The following is a 25,973-nucleotide window of genomic DNA, read 5'->3' as shown; positions in this document are numbered from 1 at the left end:
ATATAAGCAGTCCTTGGAGCACTAAGCTTTATCTAGGGCTCTTCCTTGCCCCCTCCTCTGCTCTCCTCTTTACCTACAGTATGTTTTGTTCTGTGTTCTTTATTTTGGGCTGCATTTTCCATGGCACTCATCCAACTTCAAAAACTGTACAAGAGCTTCATTCTCCCATACAGATTAGGCTTTAATTTTGGATATGGTTTCAGAAAGTGGTAGTTGATGAGAGAAGTATTGAAAGTGACAGCATGAAAATTTGAAATACGCCTCCTAATATCTGAATCCTAAAACATGCTTAGTCAATATATAAAAGGCTTTAATTTATTGCCTTTCCATTTACCATTTGGAACACGTCTGTGTCTGAAGTACATTTTTCACATACTACAAAGGCCAGTAATACTTTGCAGAGTGAGGGAATATAGAATGTTATAATCAAATAGCAGTCACTGCTTTCCTCTGAGAAGTGTCAAATTAGAGTATTCTGATCTCCAGCTATCTTGTTCTCTCTGTTTTTTTCATCCCTTTATCAAAGAAAAATTATTTTTAAACTTCAGATATTCTGGCTGCTGTTTATATATGAAAATGGGAAGAGGAGCCTGTTCTGAAGTACCCATGGAATGTAGAATTATTTTTATATCTACTAAAAATGAAAATCTAGACTCTCCACTGATTTGGATTTTGGATGTTTGCAAATCTCATTTGTCCATAATTGTTCTAATTGACTTTCAGAGCTGTGCTTGGCCTTTTTTTTTTTTTTTTATGTTTTTTGGTTATAGATAAGTCAGTTTTTAACCTCTGTTCCTACTATGTGATTTCTACAATATGTTAGGAAATACATATGCTTTTTCTTCCCAGAATATATAACCCCTACTCTGTTTCACCTGCTTTTTCTGGACCTTGTAGTTCTAAATTGCTCTTTATTTTATTTATTTAAGACTTATCAGCATGAACAGAGATTTTGGCAGGAACTCAGGGAAAAAAAGAGAGTTTATGATCTTTGTGAGAAGGGGCAGGCAGCTCTGGAGGGCTGCAGGGATGTTTTGAGGTCATGCAGGGGAAAAATTAGGGTACCTGGAGGACAGCTGGTCTCACTTCACTGGGGCAAAGAAGGCATTAAGTGCCTCAACCTTTCCCTCATCCCTTGTGACTCTGTTTCCCCCTGCTCCAGTAAAGGATGAAGATCATGGAATCACAGAAGGGTTTGAGTTGGAAGGGACCTTAAAGGTCACCTGGTTCCAACACCTTCCACTAGACCAGGTTTCCCAGAGCCACATCCAGCTCTGATTCTCCTCAGCCTTCCTTCATGCCCAGGTATCTGGAAAGGACAGACTGAATGATCAACCAGAATTTTCTCTATTATCTATAAAGACTTTCCCTAATGATAATTTCTTTCTGTTCTCATTAAAAATCTGATGATAATCATGTCTGATTTATGACCCTTTTATTGTACATAACATATTGATCATATTCCTGTGTGTTGGTGGTGGGCCATAGATCAGCTTTGTGTTTTGGCCCCTGCACTGGAATGTAAATGCACAGTATGAAGCTCAGATATCTCATTATCTCTCTGCACAGTAGCTCTTGCTGTTTTTAAACATTCAAACCATGCCTGTAATTAATAAGGTATTAATTAATGAGGGGCTCTTATATTAACACATGGATGTCAATACATGTATGTGAACTCCCAGTGAAACTGGGAATAAAATGTTAGGTTATTAAAATCTTATCAAGTCAAGATTTGGTGAAAAATTGCTATAATCTTCAAAAGTTAATTTTTAAATGTAATTCCCAATTTTGGAAGGATTAACTTCATTGTCATGTAGACCGATGGTGCGAGCATGATTTCAGAAACCCTTGACATGTTCTTTTGTGGTGTAAAAATAACTACATTGGGTCTCAAATATAGGTATGTGCAGATTGTGTGTGCAGATTATGTGAGCAAATAGTAGAAATGAAATAACTTAATTTTTTAAAAGTGTTATTGTACCTTCTATCTCTTGCTCCATGTAAACCTGCAAATGCTCCTCTTGTATTCCTGGTTGTCTTTCTCTTATCTTTTTCTTAACATAAGCCTGTGCCACAGACATTTCCTGTGCTGAATACTCTCCTTGGTCTGCTTTTATCCTTTCTCATTCTCTCCCATAGTGGGGTATCTTTTCCCATGTTTGTATTTAAATTTTTCCTGCTGTTATTTTTCTACCTTGGCCACAAACCCCTAAATTTTTCAACATCAATGTGCCTGTTCTCTTAATCCCACACGGAAGAGCTCTTTATTTACTTTTAGCCATGTTTGTTCCCCATGTTTTTAACAGTGATGTTAAGGATATGCCATATGCCTGTATAATTTTCAGGATCTGCCCATTTCCTTTACCTTGGGCTGTTCAGAACAGGGTGATCAATAGTCAGGAATACCCATTGACATGTTAATCCATGTTGTAGTGGGGCTTGAAAATGTGCTCTCTTCAGAGCCAGGTCCCTGCTGCTCTTACTGCTTCTGTCAGGGCATTCAGAGAGAGGATCTAAGTGTAAGGAAAAGCATAAATTAACAGGGATACAAAACTGACCCTTAAAACAACTAGAGAGCTGATAATCCACTAAGTTGATCAATCTTATTATCAATCCTTCCCATGAGCTTATTATTCCTGTTAGCAGTTTGCTGCTTCCTCTGTTTACAGAGATCACTGGGATTTTTTTAAAAAAATTTATTATGAAAATGCATCTTGCTGGAAAATATCAACCCTTTGAACTGAAGTTTATCTCAAAAAATATCAATTTCAACTGAACTCTTCATTGGGCATTTTTTATTAGTGTGATAATAGAGAGTGATGGAACTGATTCTAATTATGATTTTGAGCTTAGTTCACGGTGCCTTGGGCATAGATGGAATGTACCCTGGAATTTGCTTGGCTGTACAGTATTTGTCAACCCCTTCGGGCCCCAGAATGGAAGTGAGATCCAGAATGATGGAATCTGAATGCCACACTTGTTTTCTTGGAGTGCTTCTGTAAGAAAGTTGTGTGTGCTTTTCAAATGTTCTTCCTTTCCATACCTGGTACAGTTCAATCATATTTATTAATCACAATTTTCTTTATATGAATGCATTGTTGTACAGAAACCGATTAAATTACTTAATTCAAGACTTTAATCACTAGGGCTCACAGATTTTTCTCTGTCAGTTACATTCATTTCAGTCCTGTTTTACAATAATGATTTAAATAAATTTACCATGCACAGTTCACAAAACAATTGGCAACTTTCCCTACCACTTTTTCACTGTAGTGTCTTGTTTAGGTGATGAACTATTCTAAGAATTTTGAATGTTCTTGTTGCAGTTCTGCAGCTATCATAGAGTAGTTGAGGGCTGCAGACAAAGTGGGATTAAAATGTTAATGTATACTCACATCCCAAACAATTTACTTTTGAATTGAAATTAAATTGTTTCATTGTACTTAAGTGCATCATTCATGTTTCAAATGCACCATTAATCTGGCTATTAATTAGAAAAGCTCTTTCTAAAATGTAACATTTGTGGGATAACTGTCTTCAATTGTCATAGATATGTGGCTAAATATCTTAAAGTTCTGTATTAAGTATCTTAAAAGTTCTGTATTCTTGCTATTTTACCTTCCCTTAGGACAGAATTAGTTGGGTTAATTAAAATGACCTATTTTAGTGATGTAGGCAGTGAATGATATGATGTGCTGTTGGATCTAAAAAAGGACATTGAATCTAAAATACGTATTAGATTTAAGGATATCCACTGTACTTTAAAATGCAGAGTGACTCATCTTCCATCGCTCCATCTAAATGTCAAATGTAAAGTGCATCAAATTTAAGTGAACTAGATCATCTGTACAATCAGTTCCAGAGAGAAACAGCTCCAGGAGCTGGAATGTGATGGGAAAAGATCAGACTCCATCATAGATGGCCTTTTCTGGCCTTGAAATCCATTAATGTGATGAGAACAGTGGTCATTCTCCCACAGATGGAGAACCAAATCCCAGCTGCAAGTGAAAGGGGAAGTGGGTTTAGGGGATATAGCAGTAAAGATGTAGAAAAAGAAGTTTCAGGGAAAGGGAGGAGAAGATTTAACAGCCATTGGTGTGAAGCTTTTGGAATTCTGAATAGAATTTTTAATACATATTTATATCTATTAAGTATATAGGATGGAAATAAAAATTACTTCCCACATTTTAACAGTGCCAAATAGGGGTTAATATTGAAATTAACTGTTTTCAATTATGAGAATGGATTTTAAAGTGTTGTAAACAAAAAATGTTGTTTTTAAGAGATGGGGTAAATAATCAATATGATTATTATGGTAGGGGGAATATAGACAGTGAGAAACCAACCACCCCAGACCAGATTTAGTTCATTATTCCTGAGCCAGAAACTTGAGTGTTGACATGTGAACTCACCTGCTCTGGTGAGTTTCTAGACAAGTCCAAATGGGATAAAATTGGAGATCTTTACATCTTGAAGGGTTTGCTTTTGTTTGCTTGAATAATGAGACAGCATCCATGAAGGAAGGACGAAAAACCTGCTTATATTTTGATATGCCCTATTAGCAATTATGGGTCATTCAGATCTTTCATATCATCGTTTAGTGTCATCATCACTGTTCAATATGGAATGTGCAACTCAGTTTGTGTCTATATACTATTATAATCTAGAATGGTTTCATAACAATGCTTTTGCTCTAATTACAAGGAGAGCCCTCTAAAATACTTTAATTAGATCACAGATTAGTTGTCGCATCTTTTTAATCTTGGGTGTGTTGAACAAAACCCAAAATCTAAAAGAGATTGATTAATTAGACCACAGCTTTATTAATTTCTTCCATCTGAGAACTGCTCAGGAGTGGTGCAGCCAATCAATTTGTCATTGTTCCACTAATTATTTCCAGGTGTTTGGAGTATTGTCAGCATCCCCTGCTGATGAGAGCTGTTCTCTGGATTGCTACTTTGTGCCTGTCTTCTATCTCTATTTTAATAAACACTTCAAGGCTTTGGAAAAATGACATTTCTTCTGTGTATGAACCATTAAAAAAGCCTTAGTTCATTGTTTGCTTTATAGGTAAATGTTTACCTTTAAGTCTGCTTATGAGTCCCAAAGTTCCAGTAGCCTTTTTTTGGTGACCTTTGCAATCAGCTGCTGATTTTTTTGAAAGCAGTCTTTCAGCTCGTAGCACACGAGTTACCTCACCCAGGTTACCAGCTGACTTTTATGTGCATGTGGTTCTGGTGAAATACATGCAAAGACATCTTTCATTGCTGTTTTCTGTGAGTGTCCAAATTTAATATCCAAAATAAAACAACATCTTGTGGCAGGAAAAATCCTTATTCACCACCTCAACATTGTATTTTGAAAATCTGAGGGAAAAGGGTTTTTTTTTGAGAATCAGGTCTAAAAGACTCCATTTCTAGGTACTTTAACTTTATTATTAGAAAGTGACTACTGTGAAATCTCCTCTTGCATTCCTCCTCAAGGAAGGAGAGAGACAGAGCAGGCCCCCCAGTTAAATCCCCTCAGGACAGGGGAAGTAGTTTGATCACATGCTGGGAGACAGGAGCTGTAGGTTTGAACCTTCTCAAGCTGATGAGATCCCAGAAGCCAAATAATAGCAGTGGACATATGTTTTAACCATTGCTCAGGTGCAGGAATGTGGCTTGGGGTGTGGCTATTGTCAGGTTCATGGGATCAAGAATGGCTGAGGGTGGAAGGGACCTCTGGAAATCTTCTGATCCAACCCCCTTCAGGGCCACACAGAGCCCAGTGCCCAGGACTGTGTCCAGACAGGTTTGGAATATCTCTGAGGATGGAAACTCCAAAACATCCCTGGACAACCTGTTCCATCCATCACCCTCACAGACCAGAAGTGTTCCCTGATGCTCAGTGACCCTCCTGTGTCTCAGTGTGTGCCCGTTGCCCCTTGTCCTGTCAGTGGGCACCACTGGGAAGAGCCTGGCTCCATCCTCTCTGCACCCTCCCTGCAGGTATTTACTGGTAATCATTCAATTTGGGAATGAAGCTGAATTTCACTGTTAGTTTTTTTGTGATTGGTATTTGTTTATTGGGTTTGGTTTTAACTTGGGTGTTTTTTTGGTTTTGTTTTGTTCCCTTCTTTTAAGATTGGTATTTCTTATGTGGCTAATAGGGGCTTTCTCCACTGAATGTTCTAGGTTTTCTAAAATCCCTTTTAAATCACTTTCTAACAGGGGAGGTTTGGGTTGAATATTAGGAAAATGTCCTTCCCCCAGGGGGTGGTGGGGCACTGGAACAAGCTCCCCAGGGCAGTGGTCACAGCACCAAGCCTGACAGAGCTCAGGAAGTGTTTGGGCAACACAGTGTGACTCTTGGGGATGGTCCTGTGGAGAGCCAGGGGTTGGACTCAGTGATCCCTACAGGTCCTTTCCAACCCAGGATATTCTGGGACTCTACGAAGGATTTCTTGTAGCTGCAAATGATATGTCCCAGAAAACTGCAGTTCTTATCATTTCTACTCCAGAAACAGAATTGTTTGGTGGGGCTGCTGGAATGATTATTGGAATGGATATTCTGTGCAATTAGAGGGGACTGAAATACTGCTTTTAATCTGTCAGGGCTCGTCACAAAAATGCACAAAGCAAAGAAGGGACAATGGGAATAAGGGTGGAAGAAGAACACTTAGTGAGCTTGAAGGACAGATAGGGCATGAGAAGAAATGGATATAAATTATCTATAAATACAGGCAGTGTGGTATTAAAGTGTCTGTAATGGAAAGAACCTGTCAGGTTCTAGAGTTCATTTTAGAATCACTTTCCTACTTCACATAGGATTAATTGGGGTTAAATGTCTGAGCTGTTTCTAAGATGGAAGCCTGATAAGTTTTTGAGTGTAACTATCATCATATTAAGATTATTATTAATTCTATTATGACATGATTGACTGCAGTGGCAGGGAAGCAGACCTGATGACTTCAGATGTCTGTGTTTCTTGCATTGACCTAATTTTCTCTGAATGTAATTTAATATAGATTACAGAACAACTTGAAATGAATTTGGAAAGAAATGGGTGACTCAGTGGAGGGTTGGCTTTTTCCAGATAAAAAGGTTTCTCTGAAAAAATAATTGGACTAGCTGAAGCTCCAGCATTACCTTTAGCCTAAGAGTGGTTTGATACCATTGCTGTACAAGGATTAAAATATGTTAATTGGCACTGAGACAGACGAGCTTCCTCTCTATAAATACCAGTTTTCTAGGCTATTAGATTTTAAATTATGAACTACTAGATCTTTAAAAGTTTTAAACAGTTTTGAACTTTTATATTAATACTTTTTTGATTTACTTATTTGATTATGTCCACTTAATACTTTCTACTTTTCTTTTTTTTTTTCTTTTTTTTTTTTTTTTATTTATTTCACATAACTTGAGCTTTCTGGGGTTAAATAAGTAATCCAGATTTTTTTAACTGGTTTTTTTGTTTTTTTTTTTTTACCCTCTTTACATTTTCCTGCTGTCCACCAGTGTTGATTTTCAAATTTTTTCCTTGGATAGTCCGGGCTAAGAAGATAATTTTTCTGCTTGCTTTCCTGGTGGCACTGACCAATTACCAAACATTATTTCTTTCTTTCATATTTCAGTATAAATAGTTACCTGAAGTTACAGACTGGTAATTTGGCAGAAAATGGTAATATCTCTTCAATGGAAGTTATTTTGCTGGCATCTGATTCTGAAATCCAAATCTTGGATACACCTAAAATTCACTACTTTCACATACAAAAGTTTTGTTTCTGGATGCTTAGAATCACTTTCATCTCATCTGAATCCAACTTAGAGTTTAAATAAGGGAAAGCCTTGCTGGGATTTCAGGCAGTTGTGTGTATCCCCTTGGGGTCAGTCAGCTCAGTGTGCTCTGAGAGGGCAAATTGGAGCAAACTTTCTGCACAAAACTGTGATAGTTGGTTTCCTTCAGTAAATAACCAAAGGGAAGATAATACCTTCCCAATTGTTAAACTGGTTAGATGAATCCAGTCATCCACTGGGATCGAATTCCCAGGTTGGGAAACTCACATCTAACTCTTGTTCACCTGTCGGACTCAGCTATTCTGTAGTTGGTCTCAGTCTCTTCTTTTACATGAAATATTGTGAGTCACTGATTTAAAAATAATAGTAATAGTAATAATAATAACTAAAAAATTAATCCAAATTTTTAACACAGTCTCAACCAAGACTTGTTGACAAATTTTTTGAGTAACTGTTTGATTTGAAGCTTGTGTATCTTTGTATATGGATCTTTTTGGCCTCAGAGTTCCTTGCTCTTAGTTTCAGTGATCTTTGGCACACAGGTTAAATGCATGGGAAGGCAGGGACAGCAAACTCTGTTCTTCCTCCTCTGCAGAAACTTGTTTCTCTTCAGAGAGCAGGTACCCAGAGCTTTGACTCTGTGATGCTTAAGCAGTGTAACATTTAACCACGTTTAGAAATTTGTTTTGTTTTCTTTGTCTGACAATGATTTTTTGTTCGTTGTCTCCAAAGAAATCCTTTGAGAGTTTTACCAACATTTTGGAAAGCTAAGAAGACTATGTAGCCTTAGAAATGTGCTGTTTGAATTTTTCTACTGAAATTGTATATTATCAGCTTATCATATAAGATACATTGCACACAAATTATAATATGAACATGCAGTCCTAGTGGTAAATGTAATAAGGAAAAGAGTTCTGATGGGAATTATTCATTGTGGTTGTCTTAAGTCTCTCCCCCACTATTCACATTGTCTTATGGGAAGTTGTGCCATCTGGGATTTTTTTGAATGTTGTTATAATGGTCTTAAAAGCAATGTAAATATGCTTTAATTTCGCATTAGCAGTACTTTCTTTCTGAATTTCTGCACTGGAGACAAACAAGATTTGTTTTATTTTCAATAATAGCAAAGTTTGGGTTAATGTAAAATCTCATTGGGTTGAGATAGAATCTATGATGACAACCTGGGAGAATTAGGGTTGTTCATCCTGGAGAAGAGAAGGCTTTGGGAAGACCTAATTTCAGCCTTCCAGTACCTGAAAGAGCTCCAGGAGAGCTGGAGAGGGACTTTGGACAAGAGCCTGGAGAGACAGGGCAAGGGGAAATGGCTTCCCACTGCCAGAGGGCAGGGTTAGATGGGATACTGGGAAGGAATTCTTGGCTGTGAAGGTGGTCAGGTCCTGGCACAGGTTGCCCAGAGAAGCTGTGACTGCCCCATCCCTGGAAGTGTCCAAGGCCAGGTTGGATGGAGCTTGGAGCAACTTGGGCTAGTGGAATATGTCCCTGCCCATGGCAGGGGGTTGGAACTGGATGGTCTTTACGATCCCTTCCAACCCATGATTTTTTTCTTAACATCACTTACTTTATTTAGTGAGCTGTTTATACTTTCTGGAAAAAAAACCCCAAACAAAACAAGGCTAAAACCTAATTTATTTCCCGTGTGTGTTTTCATTTCTAGGAGAAACCATGCGAATTGCCTCCTCGGAGTTCGCCGACGACCCCTGCTCCTCGGTGAAGAGGGGCACCATGGTGAGGGCAGCCCGGGCCCTGCTCTCTGCTGTCACCCGCCTCCTCATCCTGGCTGACATGGCTGATGTCATGAGGCTTCTGTCACACCTGAAAATTGTAGGCATTATTCACCTTCTCTCTTGGGTTTGCATACTTTGTGTGTAGAAAAACAGGGAATAAATTAGTTATGAATATAACTGTCAAAATTCCTTACTCTTCGCTGTTTTTTCTTCAAGTGCTGATAAGAGGCAGATCATAACACATTTCTGTATTAGTCACATTCGTTTTCTAATTTTTCAGGACTCAATATTGGTAGACTTAAAACAAAATTAGTCAGATATCTTCAGTGACTGGACTAATTTGGCTCTTAAACAGATGTGAACTGAACAGGGGTTTGTACTCACCTCACATCTTTTCCCTTTTGTTACTCTCACAGTACTTGTCAAGCATTGCTATCTTGTGGCAGAGTTTAAGTACTATAGTTTCCTACTTTTCTTTTTTTCTCTGCTTGACTTCTGGATTTGTCAAAAGATTGAATGTTTTATTTGAAGTGAGACAATAGTACAGCTTATAATCAGTCATTAGAGAGGAAGAATAGAATAAAGGGGAATTAAACATTGCTAGATAGTTTGTGAAGGGTTTGTATTCACTTTTGGCTGCCACCATTCACGTTTTTATTCAGGAACATTAAAAGACTATCTAGTTGAAACAGGAATTTTTTTTTTTTTCCCTAGCTATTGGAGTATTACACTTTTATTGCATAAACAAGTCAACAAAACCCTCTGAAACAAAACGAGGTGGTGTAGAAAATCACATACAGAATATTTAAAGCCTGCAGAGTTGCCTGTGTGAGTTCAGCAGAGGAGATGGGGAGTTACTTCTTTTAACAGATTCAGCTGCACAGCGATAGATGTCCTGGAAAAACAGCGAGAACCCTTCAACTTGCAAACTGTGCAGATAACCTGAACAGTTGGAAAACAGTTTCCATAAGGAAAAAGGCCGATTTTTCGGCACAGGTTCTAGTGAGCTCTGCTCTGATGAGCAAAGTGCTGCTCTCGTTGTTGTCAGCACATGGCCCTGGTTCTGTGCAGTGTAAGCAGTGTTTCTCTCAAATATGCCTTTTTAAGTTTCCCTTGCTAAAATGCTCCATGCAACTGTAATTCAAGCAGTCTTTTCCTAGCAAGGCTAACACTTGAATATCGTAAACAACAGGGATTTTTTCTGCACATTATGTTCAAAAGTTGTATTCCAGCTCTTTCGCAGGCGATGAGGAATGTTGTTCTCACATCCGAGATTTGTTTTTTTTTTTTTTGTTTTACAGCAGAGTACTGTGTTACGGAAAACACAAATGTCCAATAGTGGTTTGTAAGTGGGTGTATTTACTTACACAGTTTGCACCCTAGATTTGCAGGGGCAGTGCATGACAGTGTGGTTTGCAATCTTTGCATTTATCCAATAATATTGTGAATTCTGTTTTCAAAAAAGCCAGCAATCGCTGCGTTTCTTCAGCAAAATTCAATGTTGACTTTCATTTTTATTTTCAGGTTAAAAAGGATAATTTATTTCTGAGGACTGAACGTGTAAATATGTTTATCTTACCATTTTTTAGTGCTAACTAGTTTTAAACAAATAAAAATTAAATTACCGGGGGGGAAAAGTGGTTATGGTATACAAAATTGGGGAAGGAACAGATCTTATATTGACTCAAAGGTAACTTTCAAAGACTGGTGTAAGTTAACCATAAAATCAATGAGCTAAAATAATTCTGCATGTCAGAGTACTGAACCTTGCCTTATACTGAATTGTACTGTAATCAGTTTTCTCTGAAAGTTTGTCAAAGACTTCCAGGAAATAGGGCATTTTAATGAATGTTTTAGAGGGAATAGATGCAGATGCTTTCTGGAAGGACACTTGGTCATTGCTTTCAGGTTAGTTTTTGCATTGCTAAAATTAGGAACAGTGGTTATTGCAGGAACTTTTGTGGCACTCATAAAAAGCCCTCATGTACCAATACAGTCTGTAATCATGCATGCAGAGAGCTATGAGTATTTTAATTACCTGCTTGCTATTTAATCAGAACACATCTATGCATTTGAGTGAAGTTGTGTTTTCTTGAGGATTGAGAACTTGCTTTGATATGAATTTGTAAAAAAGAAATTATAATAACAATACAAGTGAAAATACAATTAAAGGTGGGCTTGTGCTCCTGTCCTTTCTAATACTTCTCATAACTGATTTTATGGGCTTGAGCCCTGACTGACACGACAGAGTATGATCAGCATCTTTTGAAATCTGATTATCAGAGGGGAATCTATAACAAATTCTTCAGCAATATGATTTAATATGGAGCTGGCAGGGCTTAGGAGAATGTGTGTCAGTTTGTCATGGCTGTGCTCAGCATAACAAACACACTAAAGGTGAAAATCTCAGGCAGTTTATTGTAAATGCTTCTTCATATGAAAGGAAAATGTTCATATTTTGCAAGAAATTCCACAAGAACAAATTAGTTAATAGAGTAACGCTTTTGTTATTTGTGTTATTGGTAAGGCAGACAGTTAATTTTTAAAAACTGCTGTTCTTTGTAAGAGTAAAGGAAGAGGTAATGTGGATTCTGGATAAGCTTGTAACTTATAAGTCTCAGACTTGGTTTATAATTTCCAACATAATAGCTATGAATTTATGTGCTTGAATTATGCATTTTCCAATAGAAATGTATGAGTTTGCTACTCCTCTGCCCTGTAATTTGGTAAATCTGCAGTAAGGAGGTAAAAGCTCAAAGTAAAATATTCTCTCTCACCGGTAGGAAAACATGGAGCAACTAAACCAATAAAAAGGCAGGTTCTGTACGTAATTTTTCCTTTCTAAAATATCAGACACCAGCTACTGCTGAATTTAGAGATTCCCAGTATTTTGGAGAGCCGCAAACCTCTGCTCTTGCCCAGGACTGTGTCCCCATCCCAATTTCTCTCTGAGGGGAAGATTTGTTATTCACATTCTCATGAATTTCAGCAACAGGTTTTAGAAAGAAGGATCAGTAGAATCTTTTCAGTTATCGATCTTTTTACTTGGAATTGCACTTTTATCTTGTGAGGGAGAGAAATACAACATTGAATACCCATCTTGTCACAGTAGTTTCCCGTACTTATTGCATGAATAGAGCATTTATTGCCTTCAGATATTTTTTCTTGCTGTGCATAAGGTAAAGATTCACAATAGATTTGGTGGATTAACTTGTTGGTACAACTGGATTTTATACCTTTGCCTGCTCAGCATGACTGAGTAACTGCAGGTGTGTTTTCTTGGGTAGATTCTTTTCTCAGTGTAAAATAACTAAAAAAGGAAAACCAAGAGCTGGGAAAAAAGAAATAAGACATATGTTCTGGGTTGAAGCTATCATTTATTTCACAAAAACGGTTTGGATTTATCAGGGCAAATTTAAATCTTAATGGTAAGTTTGAGTTTCCTTTTTAAATTCTATTTGCTGTCCAGAATTAATAATTTCCCTTTGTTTTCCCATAAAGCCTCTACCACACATTAAGAACATATTCATCTATTTTGTTTTAAAACCCACAGATATTAAATATTTCATCTGATAAGTGCTGAGTGGAGAAATGAATACAGTTATGCCTTTTACATTGGTTTTACATGATCTCAGAGCATGGTAGAGGGAAAGTAATGCAGAATGACAGCTGCTCTATTAAAGAAATCTAATTAAAGTTGGTCAGACTATCATAGAGCAAATGTACAGTGATGGATGTAAAAGCTAAATTGGGTCCATGTAATAGAGAGTATTGGGTGGAACAGTTACACATTTGTCAAAAGTGCACCCAGATTAAAATGGTGACACATCTGATGTATTATTTTGTAGGTAGAGGAAGCACTAGAAGCAGTGAAAAATGCAACAAATGAGCAAGATTTAGCGAATCGCTTCAAGGAATTTGGGAAGGAGATGGTAAAACTGAACTATGTGGCTGCCAGACGACAACAGGTGAGTCCATGAGGGGTTGAGAAAGTCTGTCTTGGTTCTAAAGGTCTTGTATTTTATGTCCAAGCCTAGTTTTAAATGTGCAGTGAGCAATTGCTGTGTCATGGCCTGTAATTTAATCAGACTGATTATTTTTGAATATGATGAAGCTTTCCAAAAGTACAGCTTCTTTCAGAGTACTTTTCAAGCAACTTCAGTTAATAACAGATTGAGGAGTGAAAAGGCCAGTGATTCAGGAGGTTAAGGATAGTTTTCATTTGATGATTATTCCCATTTAATTCTAACCTATGCAGATCTCAGGTCCCTCTGACAGCTGGTAAACCACTACTAAAGCTTTTTGGTGGTTTAGTACAATTAAAATTCATGAGGAACAGAAATCTACTTTGTGTTTAAAACCATTTGTATTAATTTTCAGATATTTGAAAAACCAAGTACTCCATCCTATTTATTCATTGCTAAGGCAACTGAAAAAAAAACCCCAGAAATTCATGATAACATTTATTCCAGGTCTGCAATTGTACAACTTTGCAATAAAGAAAACTTTCTCCTGCACTCTGTTCTTTTTAAGACAGTGCTGTCACTGTGGAGTTGCATAAGGTCTCTCCAACTTCAGTTGTATTTGAATACCACCAGTAATTTAGAGATGTGTCATCTTTGTACATGGCACACCAGATTTGGAAAGCTGGCTTTCCATTGTCCTCTACCTATTTACCTTATTTTCTGAATTACAGTAATGGCAGTTTACTTCATGATTGTGTTTTGTTTTGTTTTGTTTTGTTTTGTTTTTAATGAAAAGCAGCATTTTCAGAGTTGTACTTGAAACGAAATAAGTTACAAATGTAAAATCTAGTCACTTTATGAACAGGACTCTTCTGTATGTTCAGACACTTCCCCTGTGGAAATACAGTTACAAATATGGCAAAAAAGAGAAAAATGTGAAAGCTTATGATGGTTTATATCTTTTAAGTTCTTATTGGAGGTATGATAAAAAAATCTAAAGTTATAAATCTCTTAAAATTTTCTGAAGATGCATTTTTATAATGCCAATAAAGTTTTCCATATAACTGGAAAATCTTGACAGCATTAGAACTACTAAGATGTTCATAGATTTTCCTTTCATGTCTTCTGTTTTCTAGCCTGATAAATTTTTTAGGAACATGTGTGGCTGAAATTAGTCCATGGGTGGAACCTCTAAATCCAGAATATCTGGGTTGTTTTACAGTGTTTGCAACAGATTCTATATGTGAACATAAGTAAACTGTTCAGCTCTCCAGACTTCTTTATTCATAGTTTTAAATAGAAGTAATAATGTTTTGTTATCCCTCGTGGGTATTGTTAGGACTATCTTAACTAATATTTCAAAGGGTTTCAGGGACAATGTGATGTACCCTATAATTGAAAGAACCTGGATCAACAATAATACAGTACTATCTTATTCTAGTAACATATTGTGCAATATCTGATTCTTGTTGTCAGGGGAAATAAAAGAAAATACATGTCATATACAAAAGAGACAAACACTACATGGTATGAAGAATAGAGCAAAATATGAAGGAAAGTCTAAAAATAGTGAGAGGTACATTTTCTAGGTCTGTAAGAGCTAAACCCATATTCATCTAGGAAATATTATTATTTTGATAGCTTTTTAAAGGTCTACCATATGATAATTGTATGAAGGATGTGGGTATAGCACTTAGAAAAATAAGGGACTTGCTGCAACAGGATTATTGCACTCACATTGCCTTTATGGAATGAACAGACCAAATCCAGTCGATCAGGAAGAGTAATTTTGAATGTTTTATATAAATTTTTGATGGGTTTTTACATAAGGGAAGTGTGTGGACCCTTTGTAAGATACTGTGGGCAGTATGTAACAGTTGTAACTACACAGAAGGACTGGGCTTCCTTGGGCAGGAGGGGAATTCTTTCTGTCATTTGTGGTGGATTCTGTCACTGATTCCCTCTCTGCAAAACCACTGGATGGTGTTCATCCATGGATACCTAAGGCAATACATTCTAACACAAGGACATATTTGCAACTGTAAATTACAACTTGCAGCCCAGGAAGCCAACGACATCCTGGGCTGCTCCCACAGCGTGGGCAGCAGGGGAGGGGGGGATTCTGTCCCTTTTCCCCACCTGCAGAGCTGCCTCCAGCCCTGAGGAACAACAGCACAGGGAAGGGCATGGAGCTGTTGGAGCAAGTCCAGAGGAGGCCACTGGCGTGATTAGAGGGATGGAGCACCTCTACTATGAGGAAAGGCTGAGAGAATTGGGATTGCTCAGCCTGGAGGCGAGAAGCTTTGGGGTGACCTAATTGTGGCCTTCTAGTACCTGAAGGGAACTTACAGCAAAGATGGGGCAAGATTATTTACAAGGGTATGTAGTGAAAGGATGAGGGGGAAGGGCTTTAAGCTCTGTAAGAGCGTATTTATATTAGATATCAGGAAGAAATTCTTCCCTCTGAGGGTGGTGAGGCCTTGGCAGAGGTTGCCTGGAGAAGCTGGGGCTACCCCTGGATCCCTAGAAGTGTCTAAGGCCAGGTTGGATGGGACTTGGAGCAACCTGGGCTAGTGGAAGGTGTCCCTGCCCGTGGCAGGAAGGTTGGAACAAGATGATCCTGAGGGTCCCTTCCAGCCCAAACCATTCTGTGATTCTATGAAAACCCTGTGTTTTTGTGCAGGAGCTGAAGGACCCTCACTGCAGGGATGAGATGGCTGCAGCCCGAGGGGCTCTGAAGAAGAACGCCACCATGCTGTACACGGCGTCCCAGGCCTTCCTCCGCCACCCCGACGTTGCAGCCACGAGGGCCAACAGGGACTACGTCTTCAAGCAAGTGCAGGAGGCCATTGCTGGGATCTCCAACGCTGCCCAGGCCACCTCACCCACCGACGAGAACAAGGGCCACACTGGCATAGGAGAGCTTGCTGCTGCCCTGAATGAATTTGATGTGAGTATCAGAAGGGCGTGGGAAATGAAGAGTTTCTCCATGTAATAAGTCATTCTTATACAGGACTCAAATTCCCCTTTTCATGCAGGTCCGAAAGGCAAAGGGTGAACGTTGATTTGTGTGTATTTTAAATGAGGAATAGTTGTTTGCTGCTAGTGGGCTGGAATTATAAGGAGTTATTTGTGCTCAGATGGAGTGGCTGGGATAGAGAAGAAAGAAGTTCTCTTTATCCCTAGTGTCCTTGACAAATCCAGCTACATAGTTCTAAATAATGCAACATCTGGCAGTTTAGTTTTGTGATCAAGATCTGAGGTTGGTTGAATGGTCAAATCCTGTTTGTCTGGCAAGTGAGGAAGACAAGACAAAAAAAAAATGAAGATGGTGATGGAGCTCAGCATCTTGGAAGCATGAACATTCAGCTTGAATTGTGAATTATGTTAATCAAAGATATGGAAAAAGCATTTCTCAAACACAGTTGATAGCAGTCAGTTCAGCTGCAGGCAAAGTGCTGCAGCCTCTCTTCCAGCAATAGATATAGTTCTGCTTAAGCAACTTTCTTGACAGTTAATTGTTTAACTGTTAATTTCATTGCCAGTCCTGTCTGATGATTTTTCCTTATCTCACATTTGAGGATTATTCTTTAGAAAGTGAAAAAAAACCCCCAACAAACCTACAGATAGTCTCTGAAAATATTTTTCTCTTTCATTCTGACTTAGGGCAAGGGTTTGCTAAAATTGTTATTAGGGAATGGTGTCCTCTTGACTTGAATTAATGAGCAAGGGTACAATAAAAGCTTCTGTCACATGCAGTCAGGAGCTGCTCAGTCCTGCTGGATTTAAGGCTGAAAGTGGAGGTGGTTTATCTCATGGTGTGTTGGACTGGCCTTGTCGTCTGCATCTGTTCTTGCATCCGTGGTTTTTCCTGCACAATTATTGTGGGTCAAGATTTCAGGAATCCTGCATGGCTTTCAGGGCCTTCTCAGCTCACAGGTCCCTTGTTGGTAAGATCCTGGGAATAATATCCCTGTGTGGTCTGATTGTACTCTGGCTTTTGTGTGGGACTTTGCACGTTATGGGCAGCAAAGGTTTGACAAACAGGGACAGAAAACATGTGACATCTCAACCCCAAACTGATGATGCTGCTGCTGCCTTCTGGAAAAGGCTGCTGTTCAATGCAAAGGGAGTTGTTGTGCTTAGTGAAAATAAATGTAGTGAAGACTATGCGAGACATCTGATATTGTCCCCAGCCTCTTTATGAGAATATTCATCATTTTTCTCCTCAGGTAAAGTCTTTTCCACTTTCCACGATGTTGCAAGGCATCATGAATGCTTATGGGGGATGTATATTCATAGCATTGTGTTTTGTTCACAGTTATGTGTGAAAAAGCAACCTTTTTGGGGGATTTTCTCTTTCTAATTTTAGAAAACTGAGTGAAAACTTTCTCCTCTGACTTACTGGGGATAAAGAGATTAAAACTATTATTTTATCTATTTTCCAACTAAGTGCTTAGCTGTTGAATGAGATTTATTCATACTTAATTCTGCAACAGAGATGGTATTTCTGAAGCCCTAGGGAAAGTCAAAATTTATAGGTGTGATGGTGGGATGATTGTGAATTTACCTTTGTTTTATACAAGCAAACAAGAAAGAAAAATTACCAGACTAGTGAAACTATGTCATAAGTACAAAGGTGGTGGAGAAATTTGTTTGATTTTGATACTGGCAGTGTATTACCTCAACAAGGGAAACAAAGTTTGTATTTTCTAGTGAAAATAATTTTGCAGAGTATTTATTTTGCAGTATCAGTCATATTGATTGAGATCAGTTTGTATTTGGTATGAAATGCTTACTAAACCCTGGATTATATGACAAGATAATTCTTCTATATTCAAAATAAGTTTACAGTTTTCCCCATAATATTTAACATTTCTCAACATTCCTTATTTCAGATTTCAGAAACAGTGTTCTTTGGTTTAACGCTTCAGATCACTGCAGTCTAAATAATCTGAATATTTTCTCAATCAAAATATCATCATGTGTAACATAAGTAATTATTCTACCTATTTGAAGCACTTTAGCTGTTGTGTTTAACTAGTTGCCGTGTTCATTGTCATATTCTGAGTTATTAGCAGCAAAGTTTTGGAAAGAATTGCCATTTATCGCTTCTCAGAGATAATTTATGTAGAAATAGGGAGAGTTCACAAATGTGTTTCTTATTAGATTTTCTTCTTTGAGGTCCTGTTTGAAGATGATTGATCACAAAAGTAGGTGTTAAATGCCTTGTTGCTTTGTCCTTTAACTTTCATGTTTCTGCTTTAACCTTAGATCATTTTAAGCTAGGTATTCCTGGTTTTATTAGTAATTTACTAATAATAGGGTATATGGTTTGTTCTCATGAAATATTTCTGAGTTCCTAATGCAACTAAGGGTGCACATTTTACTTCCCCTCATGATACTTGGACAAATTTATTGAAATTTCACAGATAAGTATATCAAGAACTTACTGTGAACTCTGAAGACACTCTGTTTTCACTCAGAAAATGGTAATTTTGATCTAGTAAGGACTCAGCTACTCTGATTATTGAGGGACTGTTGTGTTGTCAAATGTTAAGTTGTGGGATGGATTTATCTGGGTATCCTCTGTGCTTTCCCCAGAGCCATCATGATGTGTAGCAGAGAAGGACCTGCACATCAAAGTGGAGTGTGGTGGGGAGGTAGATAGAGAGAAAGTGAAATTATTAAGGGAGAAGAAATGAAATGAGAGGGACCAGGAAATCTGTGGTAGATGAAAATTAAGATGAGGATAGATGGCATCTGATGTAGGCTTGGCAACAGGAAAGAGGTAAAAAAGGGTGTGGGTATAAAAACGTATAATTATATCTGCATATAAAATAAAGGAATAATTGTGTCCAGAGGAGGGAACAGAGCTGGGGAAGGGTCTGGAGCACCAGGAGCAGCTGAGGGAGCTGGGGAGGCTCAGCCTGGAGAAAAGGAGGCTCAGGGAGGACCTTCTCACTCTCTGCAACTCCCTGACAGGAGGGGGGAGCCGGGAGGGGGTTGGGCTCTGCTCCCAGGGAACAAGGGACAAGAGGAGAGGAAATGGCCTCAAACTGTGCCAAGGAAGTTTGGGCTGAATATTGGGAAAATCTTCTTCACAGAGAAGATTGTCAGGCATTGGAAGGAGCTGCCCAGGGCGGTGTTAGAGTCCCCATCCCTGGAGGGATTAAAAAGCCATGTGGATGTGGCACTTGGGAACATGAGTCAGTGGTGATCCAGGCAGTGCTGGAGGAGTGGTTGAACTTGATCTTAGAGGGTCTTTTCCAACCCAAACAATTCTGTGATTCCATGATTTTCTCTGCCACAACAAGGGCTGCAGGTACATGGTTGAGGGACATGTTCGTCATGACAGAATGGAGATGGGGCTGTGACAGACAAAAATAGTGTTTGTTGGGCACTTGGGATCTCTGGTGAGTAGGAAAGTGCCTCCTTTTAGAGTGTGGATTGAGATTACGATTCCTTAGTCCCACCAGCGTAGCTGTGTCAGTTGGATGCACTGACAACACTTGAGAAGTGCAAACCACTGTGGAAATTGGAATTCTAGGGGTTTCAAACTGGGTAACCTAAAATACTTTACCCATAAAGTAGTTCTAAATATCTTTCTTTATATTTTGATATGAAAAAATGAGGATAATCATTCTGGTACAGTGCTGTGAGAGTAGGTGTAATGGTGCTGTAAATATAAAGCTGTTTACTATGCATGCACCACAACCCTATAAAAAGGATCATTCCTGGGCTTGAAGCAGGGCTTGGATTATCTACACTAAAATTATGAGTCAACGATAAAACAAATTTATAAATCCTCTGACTTTGAAAGGGGAGGAAGAGATGTCTGAAGGAAGAAGGACCAAACCCCTTCTTTCCATTGATGACAAAAGCAAACAGCTGTTTTCTTTTGTATTGCTCTAGGAAGAGCTGAGGGGATGGCTTAGCTGACTTTCTAATGGAGTTTTGTGTGTGTGTGGGCAAGTTGTCCCTCTAGCAGTGTGAAAGAAATTGATCTTTTATTTGTTAAAAGGGACATATAGTCCTTGCTTTTTAATATATGTTAATCCAAACTGACTCACCCTATACCTGATGTTGTTTTATCTGATATTTTATAATTTTTATCTCTTAGATTTTTTTAATACTCGATTTATTGCTTCTCTGTACGTACACACATCCATTTATCTTTAAAGCTGCAGACCAGCAGTGTTGGTTCTTGTTAACATCTTGAATTGCTCTGCCTGTGGGTCACCCCTTTACTCCCTGATTTCCAAATCATGTTGAGTCTTGAATGAGTATCAAAATAATTTGGTTTTCAAAGGAATATAAAGGGAAGTGGTCGTGGCATCAACCTGCCAGGGTTCAAGAGGCATTTGGACAGTGCTCTCAGGCACATGGTGGGATTTATTGGGCCTGTCCTGTGTGGGGCCAGGAGTTGGACTTGATGATCCTTGTGGGTCCCTTCCAACTCAGAATGTTCTATGGTTCCATGATTCTATGAGTTGATCTGGTTGAGAACTGAAAGAGTTGGTTAAAATGATTTTTAGTACTTGAGGTATTTATGTATTTGGGATAGCTCCCAAGGTACTGAAACTGTACCATTTCTTGTTATGAGCAGCATTTCAACTGAAAATTCCAGGCAGAGTAACTCAATCTTTAATAAATTTTTGAACAGTGCAAGTCAACCATTGGGGAAACAACTACATATGATGAGAAGGAAAGTGTCTGATGACACTGGTCACTGTCCTCCAGGCTGTTAAATGCAGCTCATATTTAATAAATGGGCTATCATAACGTATTTCTTGAATATTTTAATGCTCCTCTAGGAATATTTTGCATGGCTAGAGAATGCAGTGCAACTTAAATGGAGTGAAAAATCGAATAAGCGTGTAATGAGGGGGAAAAATTACATAGAAACTCAAAGACACACTAATTGGGTACAGCAATAGCAAAGGCTCCTTTTTTTTTTTGTTGTACTAAACTTAAGAACTATCAAATGTGACAGAAAGATACCAGACAAAAGGCTGACTACTTTAAAATGTCACTTTTTGAACAAATAGCTGTTAGATGTTCAGCCTGAGAATGGATTTTGGGGTTTTTTTTCATAATATTTATGGAATCCAAATTTACTTCAGGGAAGTGACTTGTGATGCTGCAGAGAAAAGGAGAAAATGTGAGCTTCAAAATAAGAATTGAAACGTGCTTGTTTTAATATCAAAATGGTAAGAAACAATTGAAAAAATATTACTGCATGTCTCACATAGCAGTTTGGAACCAGACTTGTTGAGCTCTAGTATTTAGGGAAGCCCAGGCTAATGGCTATTTCTGTATAGTAGCAGTTATATATTGAATTTAAATAAGAATGCCCATGTCAGTGTGCACTGGAGAAAGTGCCCTGCAAATTCAGATATCCTCATATATGGCTTGGAATGAAATATTGGAAAATCATAGAATGCCTTGTGTTGGAAGGAACCTTAAAAACCATCCAGTTCCAAACCCTTGCTGTGGGCAGGGTCACCTTCCACTAGCCCAGGTTGCTCCAAGTCCTGTCTGACCTGGCCTTGGACACTTCAGGGATGGGGCAGCCAGAGCTTCTCTGGGCAACCTGTACCAGGGCCTCACCACCCTCACAGGGAGGAATTTCTTTCCAATATCCCATCTAACCCTGCCCTCTGGCACTGGGAAGCCATTCTCCCTTGTCCTGTCCCTCCATCCCTTGTCCCCAGTCCCTCTCCAGCTCTCCTGGAGCCCCTTTAGGCCCTGCAAGGGGCTCTCAGCTCTCCCTGGAGCCGCCTTCTCTCCAGGTGAACCCCCTCAGCTCTCCCAGCCTGGCTCCAGAGCAGAGGGGCTCCATCCTTTTGATCAACTTTGTGGATCTCCTCTGGATTCATTCCCACATGTCCACAACTTTCTTGTGTCAGGGGCCCCAAAATATAGTTGTGGTTTGGTTTTTTTTCCCTTGTGCAGCTGAAGTGGGTTTTACACTGGAGTAGTGTCAGGCCAGTCATTTCCCATGTGAAGGCAACCAGGCTGCATCCCAGTGCTTCCCAGGTTTCTATGCAGTAGTGAGATACTTTGGCACTTCCTGCGCTCCTCGGTTCTCCTGTGAGAAAAATCAGACTGGTCATCTTTTGCATATTAGGTACATAATGACCAACACCACAATGTTGCATTTTACACTGTTACTAAAAGCTTCGCCAGACATATAGTTGAGGATGCTGAGCTGATCTTTCAAATGGGGAGTAAGCAGAGTAAATTTTCAGGGTCCTGATGATGTTAAGGGGTTAAACAAGGTTTTTCTTCCAGCTATTACTACGTTTCCCTGCCCACTGCAACCTCTTCTATGAGCTACTTTTGGTGTTTCTTTTTCCTGAGCTTTTTCCATGCCGAACATGAGTAGTTTAGCAGGAAGAATTGCAAAGAGAGTTTAGGTTGAGGGCAGATTCACACTATATGCACGTGTCCTGGCTAGGAGAGAGTTGATTTTTTTATTTTTGATATCATAGAATCATAGAATATCCTGAGTTGGAAGGCACCCACGAGGATCATCGAAATCCAGCTCCTAGTAGTAGCTGGTACAGTACTGTGTTCTGGATTTGGTATGAGAATAATGTTGATAAAACACTGATGTTTTGATTGTTACTAAGTAATGCTAAATAAGCCTAATAAGGAAGAAATACTTTAAAATGAGGGTGGTGAGGCCCTGACCCAGGTTGCCCAGAGAAGCTGTGGCTGCCCCATCCCTGGAAGTGTCCAAGGCCAAGCTGGACAGGGTTTGGAGCAACCTGATCTATGTCCTACTCATGACAGGGGGACTGGGCTGGATGACCTTGAAAGGTCTTTTCCTACACAACCATTGTATAATTCCATGAATCTCAGTTGTTTTAATCAGTTGTTTCAGAAATTCACTTTGCTTTTAATCTTAGCAGTTGGCTGAATGACATATTATGGTGAATATTTTATCTGTGCTTGTGTATGAATGGGCATGTTGATATGTTTTTGTGGAAATGTCAGTTCCAGAGTACAAAGGACAGCACTGGATTTTGTAGTGTTTTGCAGGATTTTGTAGCAAATGAATCACATGGTATGACCTCTGTAAAAAGAAGCACCCTGGGTTACTGTGGGTTAGGATCTTACCTACATTCACCTTTAATTGTGGGAATGGTGCTGCTGATCTCTATTTGCTGTATAGGAGCACCATCTAGTGGGCTTCTGGTTTTATTTTTTTATGTATAATATTTCTTTCCCCCCTCCCAAAATGCTCCTGTATAGTAAATTAGTACTGTATTAGCAATCAGAAATACTCTGTAATTTAACCATAGGTGATTGCTACCATTTCTTCCAGTGATAGAAAAAGCCAACAGACCAAGTGCTTCCTGTGCTTTCCTGTCTAATACATTTATCATGTTTGTAGCAGAACTGTAGCAAGTTTATTTGCAAAGGAGTTTTGGTAGTGAACTCTCATCCACACAAATTTGTTAGAGATAGTAAAAACACGGAAAGGAAATACACTTTAAAAACCTAAATATTATTCCTACAAAGAAATATGTTTCCTGTAGCAATAAAATTGTTCCATTATTATTGAAATTATTGCAAGTTTCTTATTTAATTGTAAATGGTAAAGTATGAATATCTGAAGTGTTAAATAAAAAAAAATATACTAGTTTTTTCAGGTTATGTAGCTCAGAAAGAACACTAAGTGAAATGTTTTAATTAGACTACACTTGCTGCTATTTTGATTATGTTTATTTAGCACCTCTGAGATGCCTCTATAACTTAGATATGTGAGAAATGAACAACACTAATATTTCAGAGAAAGAATATCTCCATTTACAGAATAACACAATATACTGATTTGGAAGGGAGGGACCCACAAGGATCATCGAGTCCAACCCTTAGTCCTGCACAGGACCATCCCCAAGAGTCACCCCTTCTGCCTCAGAACATTGCCCAAACACTTATTGAACTCTATCAGGCTTGGTGCTGTGACCACTTCCCTGGGGAGCCTTTTCCAGTACCCAATCAGCCTCTGGGGGAAGAAACTCTTTCTAATATCCAACCTAAACCTCCCTTGACACAACTTGAGGCCATTTCCTTGTGTCCTGTTACTGGTCACCACAGAGAAGAGATCAGTGCCTACCTCTCCTCCTCCCCTCATTAGGAACTTCTAGACTGCAGTGAAGTCTCCCCTCACCTCCTCTTCTCCAGGCTGAACAGACCAAGTGCCCTCGACCACTTCTCATAAGACTTCCTCTCAAGACTCTTAACCATCTCCATTACCCTTCTTTGGACACTCTCCAACAGCTTCATATCTTTCTTACATTGTGGTGCCCAAAATCGCCACAATATTCCAGGTGAGACCACCCCAGTGCAGAGCAGAGCGGGAAAATCCTCTCTCTTGCCTCACTGGCAAGGCTTTGCCTGATGTGCCCCAGGACAGGGTTGGCCCTCCTGGCTACCAGGGCATTGCTGACTCATATTCAGCTGTAAATTTGAGCTGATGTATTCAGCTGCGAGTGGGCACTTCCTGCAGAAGCTCCTGTTGTTTTCTGCTGAGAAGACCAAGAAGAAAAAGCTGTATGTAACTATTCATTCTAAATTCATTGTTTCCCTTTCCAACAATGGCCTTTGGCAGACACTGAGAGAAGTGTCCAGAAAAGAGGCCAACATGGTTGTTATTTCAAGAATCCTACCCCAAACATAGGCCATTTATGAGTTTCAAACCCAATCTCTGTCTTTGTGTGCAATAATCCTGCAAGTGTGTAGCAGAGCCCAGGTGTTCAGTGAGGTGGCACCAGATCCCTAATTACTACTTGTCTACTTGTCGGGGCAAACATGCTAGCTACATCTTAGCTACATCGAAATGAACTGCTGTTAAAATAGGGACTGTCTGTCAGGCCATAGGTCGAAGCTATGTCAGGGCCTTGGTGAAGGTTGTCAGGGCTTGGGTGAAGGTTGTCAGGGCTTAAGGTTGTCAGGGCCTGGGTGAAGCTTGTTGGGGCCTCGGTGAAGGTTTTCAGGGCCTGGGTGAAGGTTGTCAGGCCTGAAGTGAAGGTTGTCAGGGCCCGGGTGAAGGTTGTCAGGGCCTGGGTGAAGGTTTTCAGGGCCTGGGTGAAGGTTGTCAGGGCTTGGGTGAAGTTTCTCAGGGCCTGGGTGAAGGTTTTCAGGGCCTAGGGGAAGGTTGTCAGGGCTTAAGGTTGTCAGGGCCTGGGTGAAGGTTGTCAGGGCCTGGGTGAAGGTTTTCAGGGCCTGGGTGAAGGTTGTCAGGGCTTAAGGTTGCCAGGGCCTGGGTGAAGGTTGTCAGGGCCTAGGTGAAGGTTGTCAGGGCCTGGGTGAAGGTTGTCAGGGTTTTGGTAAAGGTTGTCAGGGCCTGGGTGAAGGTTGTCAGGGTTTTGGTAAAGGTTGTCAGGCCCTAAGGGAAGGTTGTCATGGCCTGGATGAAGGTTGTCAGGCTCTAGGGGAAGGTTGTCAGGGCCTGGGTGAAGGTTGTCAGG

The 25,973-nt window shown here is 39.4% G+C and overlaps 1 protein-coding gene and 1 long non-coding RNA gene across 7 annotated transcripts in view; both read left to right on the top strand.

The window, feature by feature from the left end:
* Positions 1-25,973, top strand: part of CTNNA2 (catenin alpha 2) — a 505,236-nt gene that overhangs the window by 107,673 nt on the left and 371,590 nt on the right. For all 6 annotated transcript variants that reach the window (XM_027660541.1, XM_027660548.1, XM_027660542.1 and 3 more), the window contains 3 exons: positions 9,454-9,620; positions 13,372-13,491; positions 16,172-16,438. In XM_027660541.1, coding sequence (XP_027516342.1) covers positions 9,454-9,620; positions 13,372-13,491; positions 16,172-16,438 — 554 coding nt within the window. The remainder of the gene's footprint in view (positions 1-9,453; positions 9,621-13,371; positions 13,492-16,171; positions 16,439-25,973) is intronic.
* Positions 25,497-25,869, top strand: LOC113955264. Its single transcript, XR_003530480.1, has 3 exons — positions 25,497-25,512; positions 25,676-25,717; positions 25,776-25,869. It is a non-coding gene; the product is annotated as an uncharacterized LOC113955264 (long non-coding RNA).

This window comes from Corapipo altera, unplaced genomic scaffold (genome assembly GCF_003945725.1).
Source record: "Corapipo altera isolate COAL_440 unplaced genomic scaffold, ASM394572v1 295, whole genome shotgun sequence".
Taxonomy (NCBI): domain Eukaryota; kingdom Metazoa; phylum Chordata; class Aves; order Passeriformes; family Pipridae; genus Corapipo; species Corapipo altera.
The sequence above is the reverse complement of the archived record's forward strand: the minus strand, read 5'-3'. Positions and strand labels throughout refer to the sequence as shown.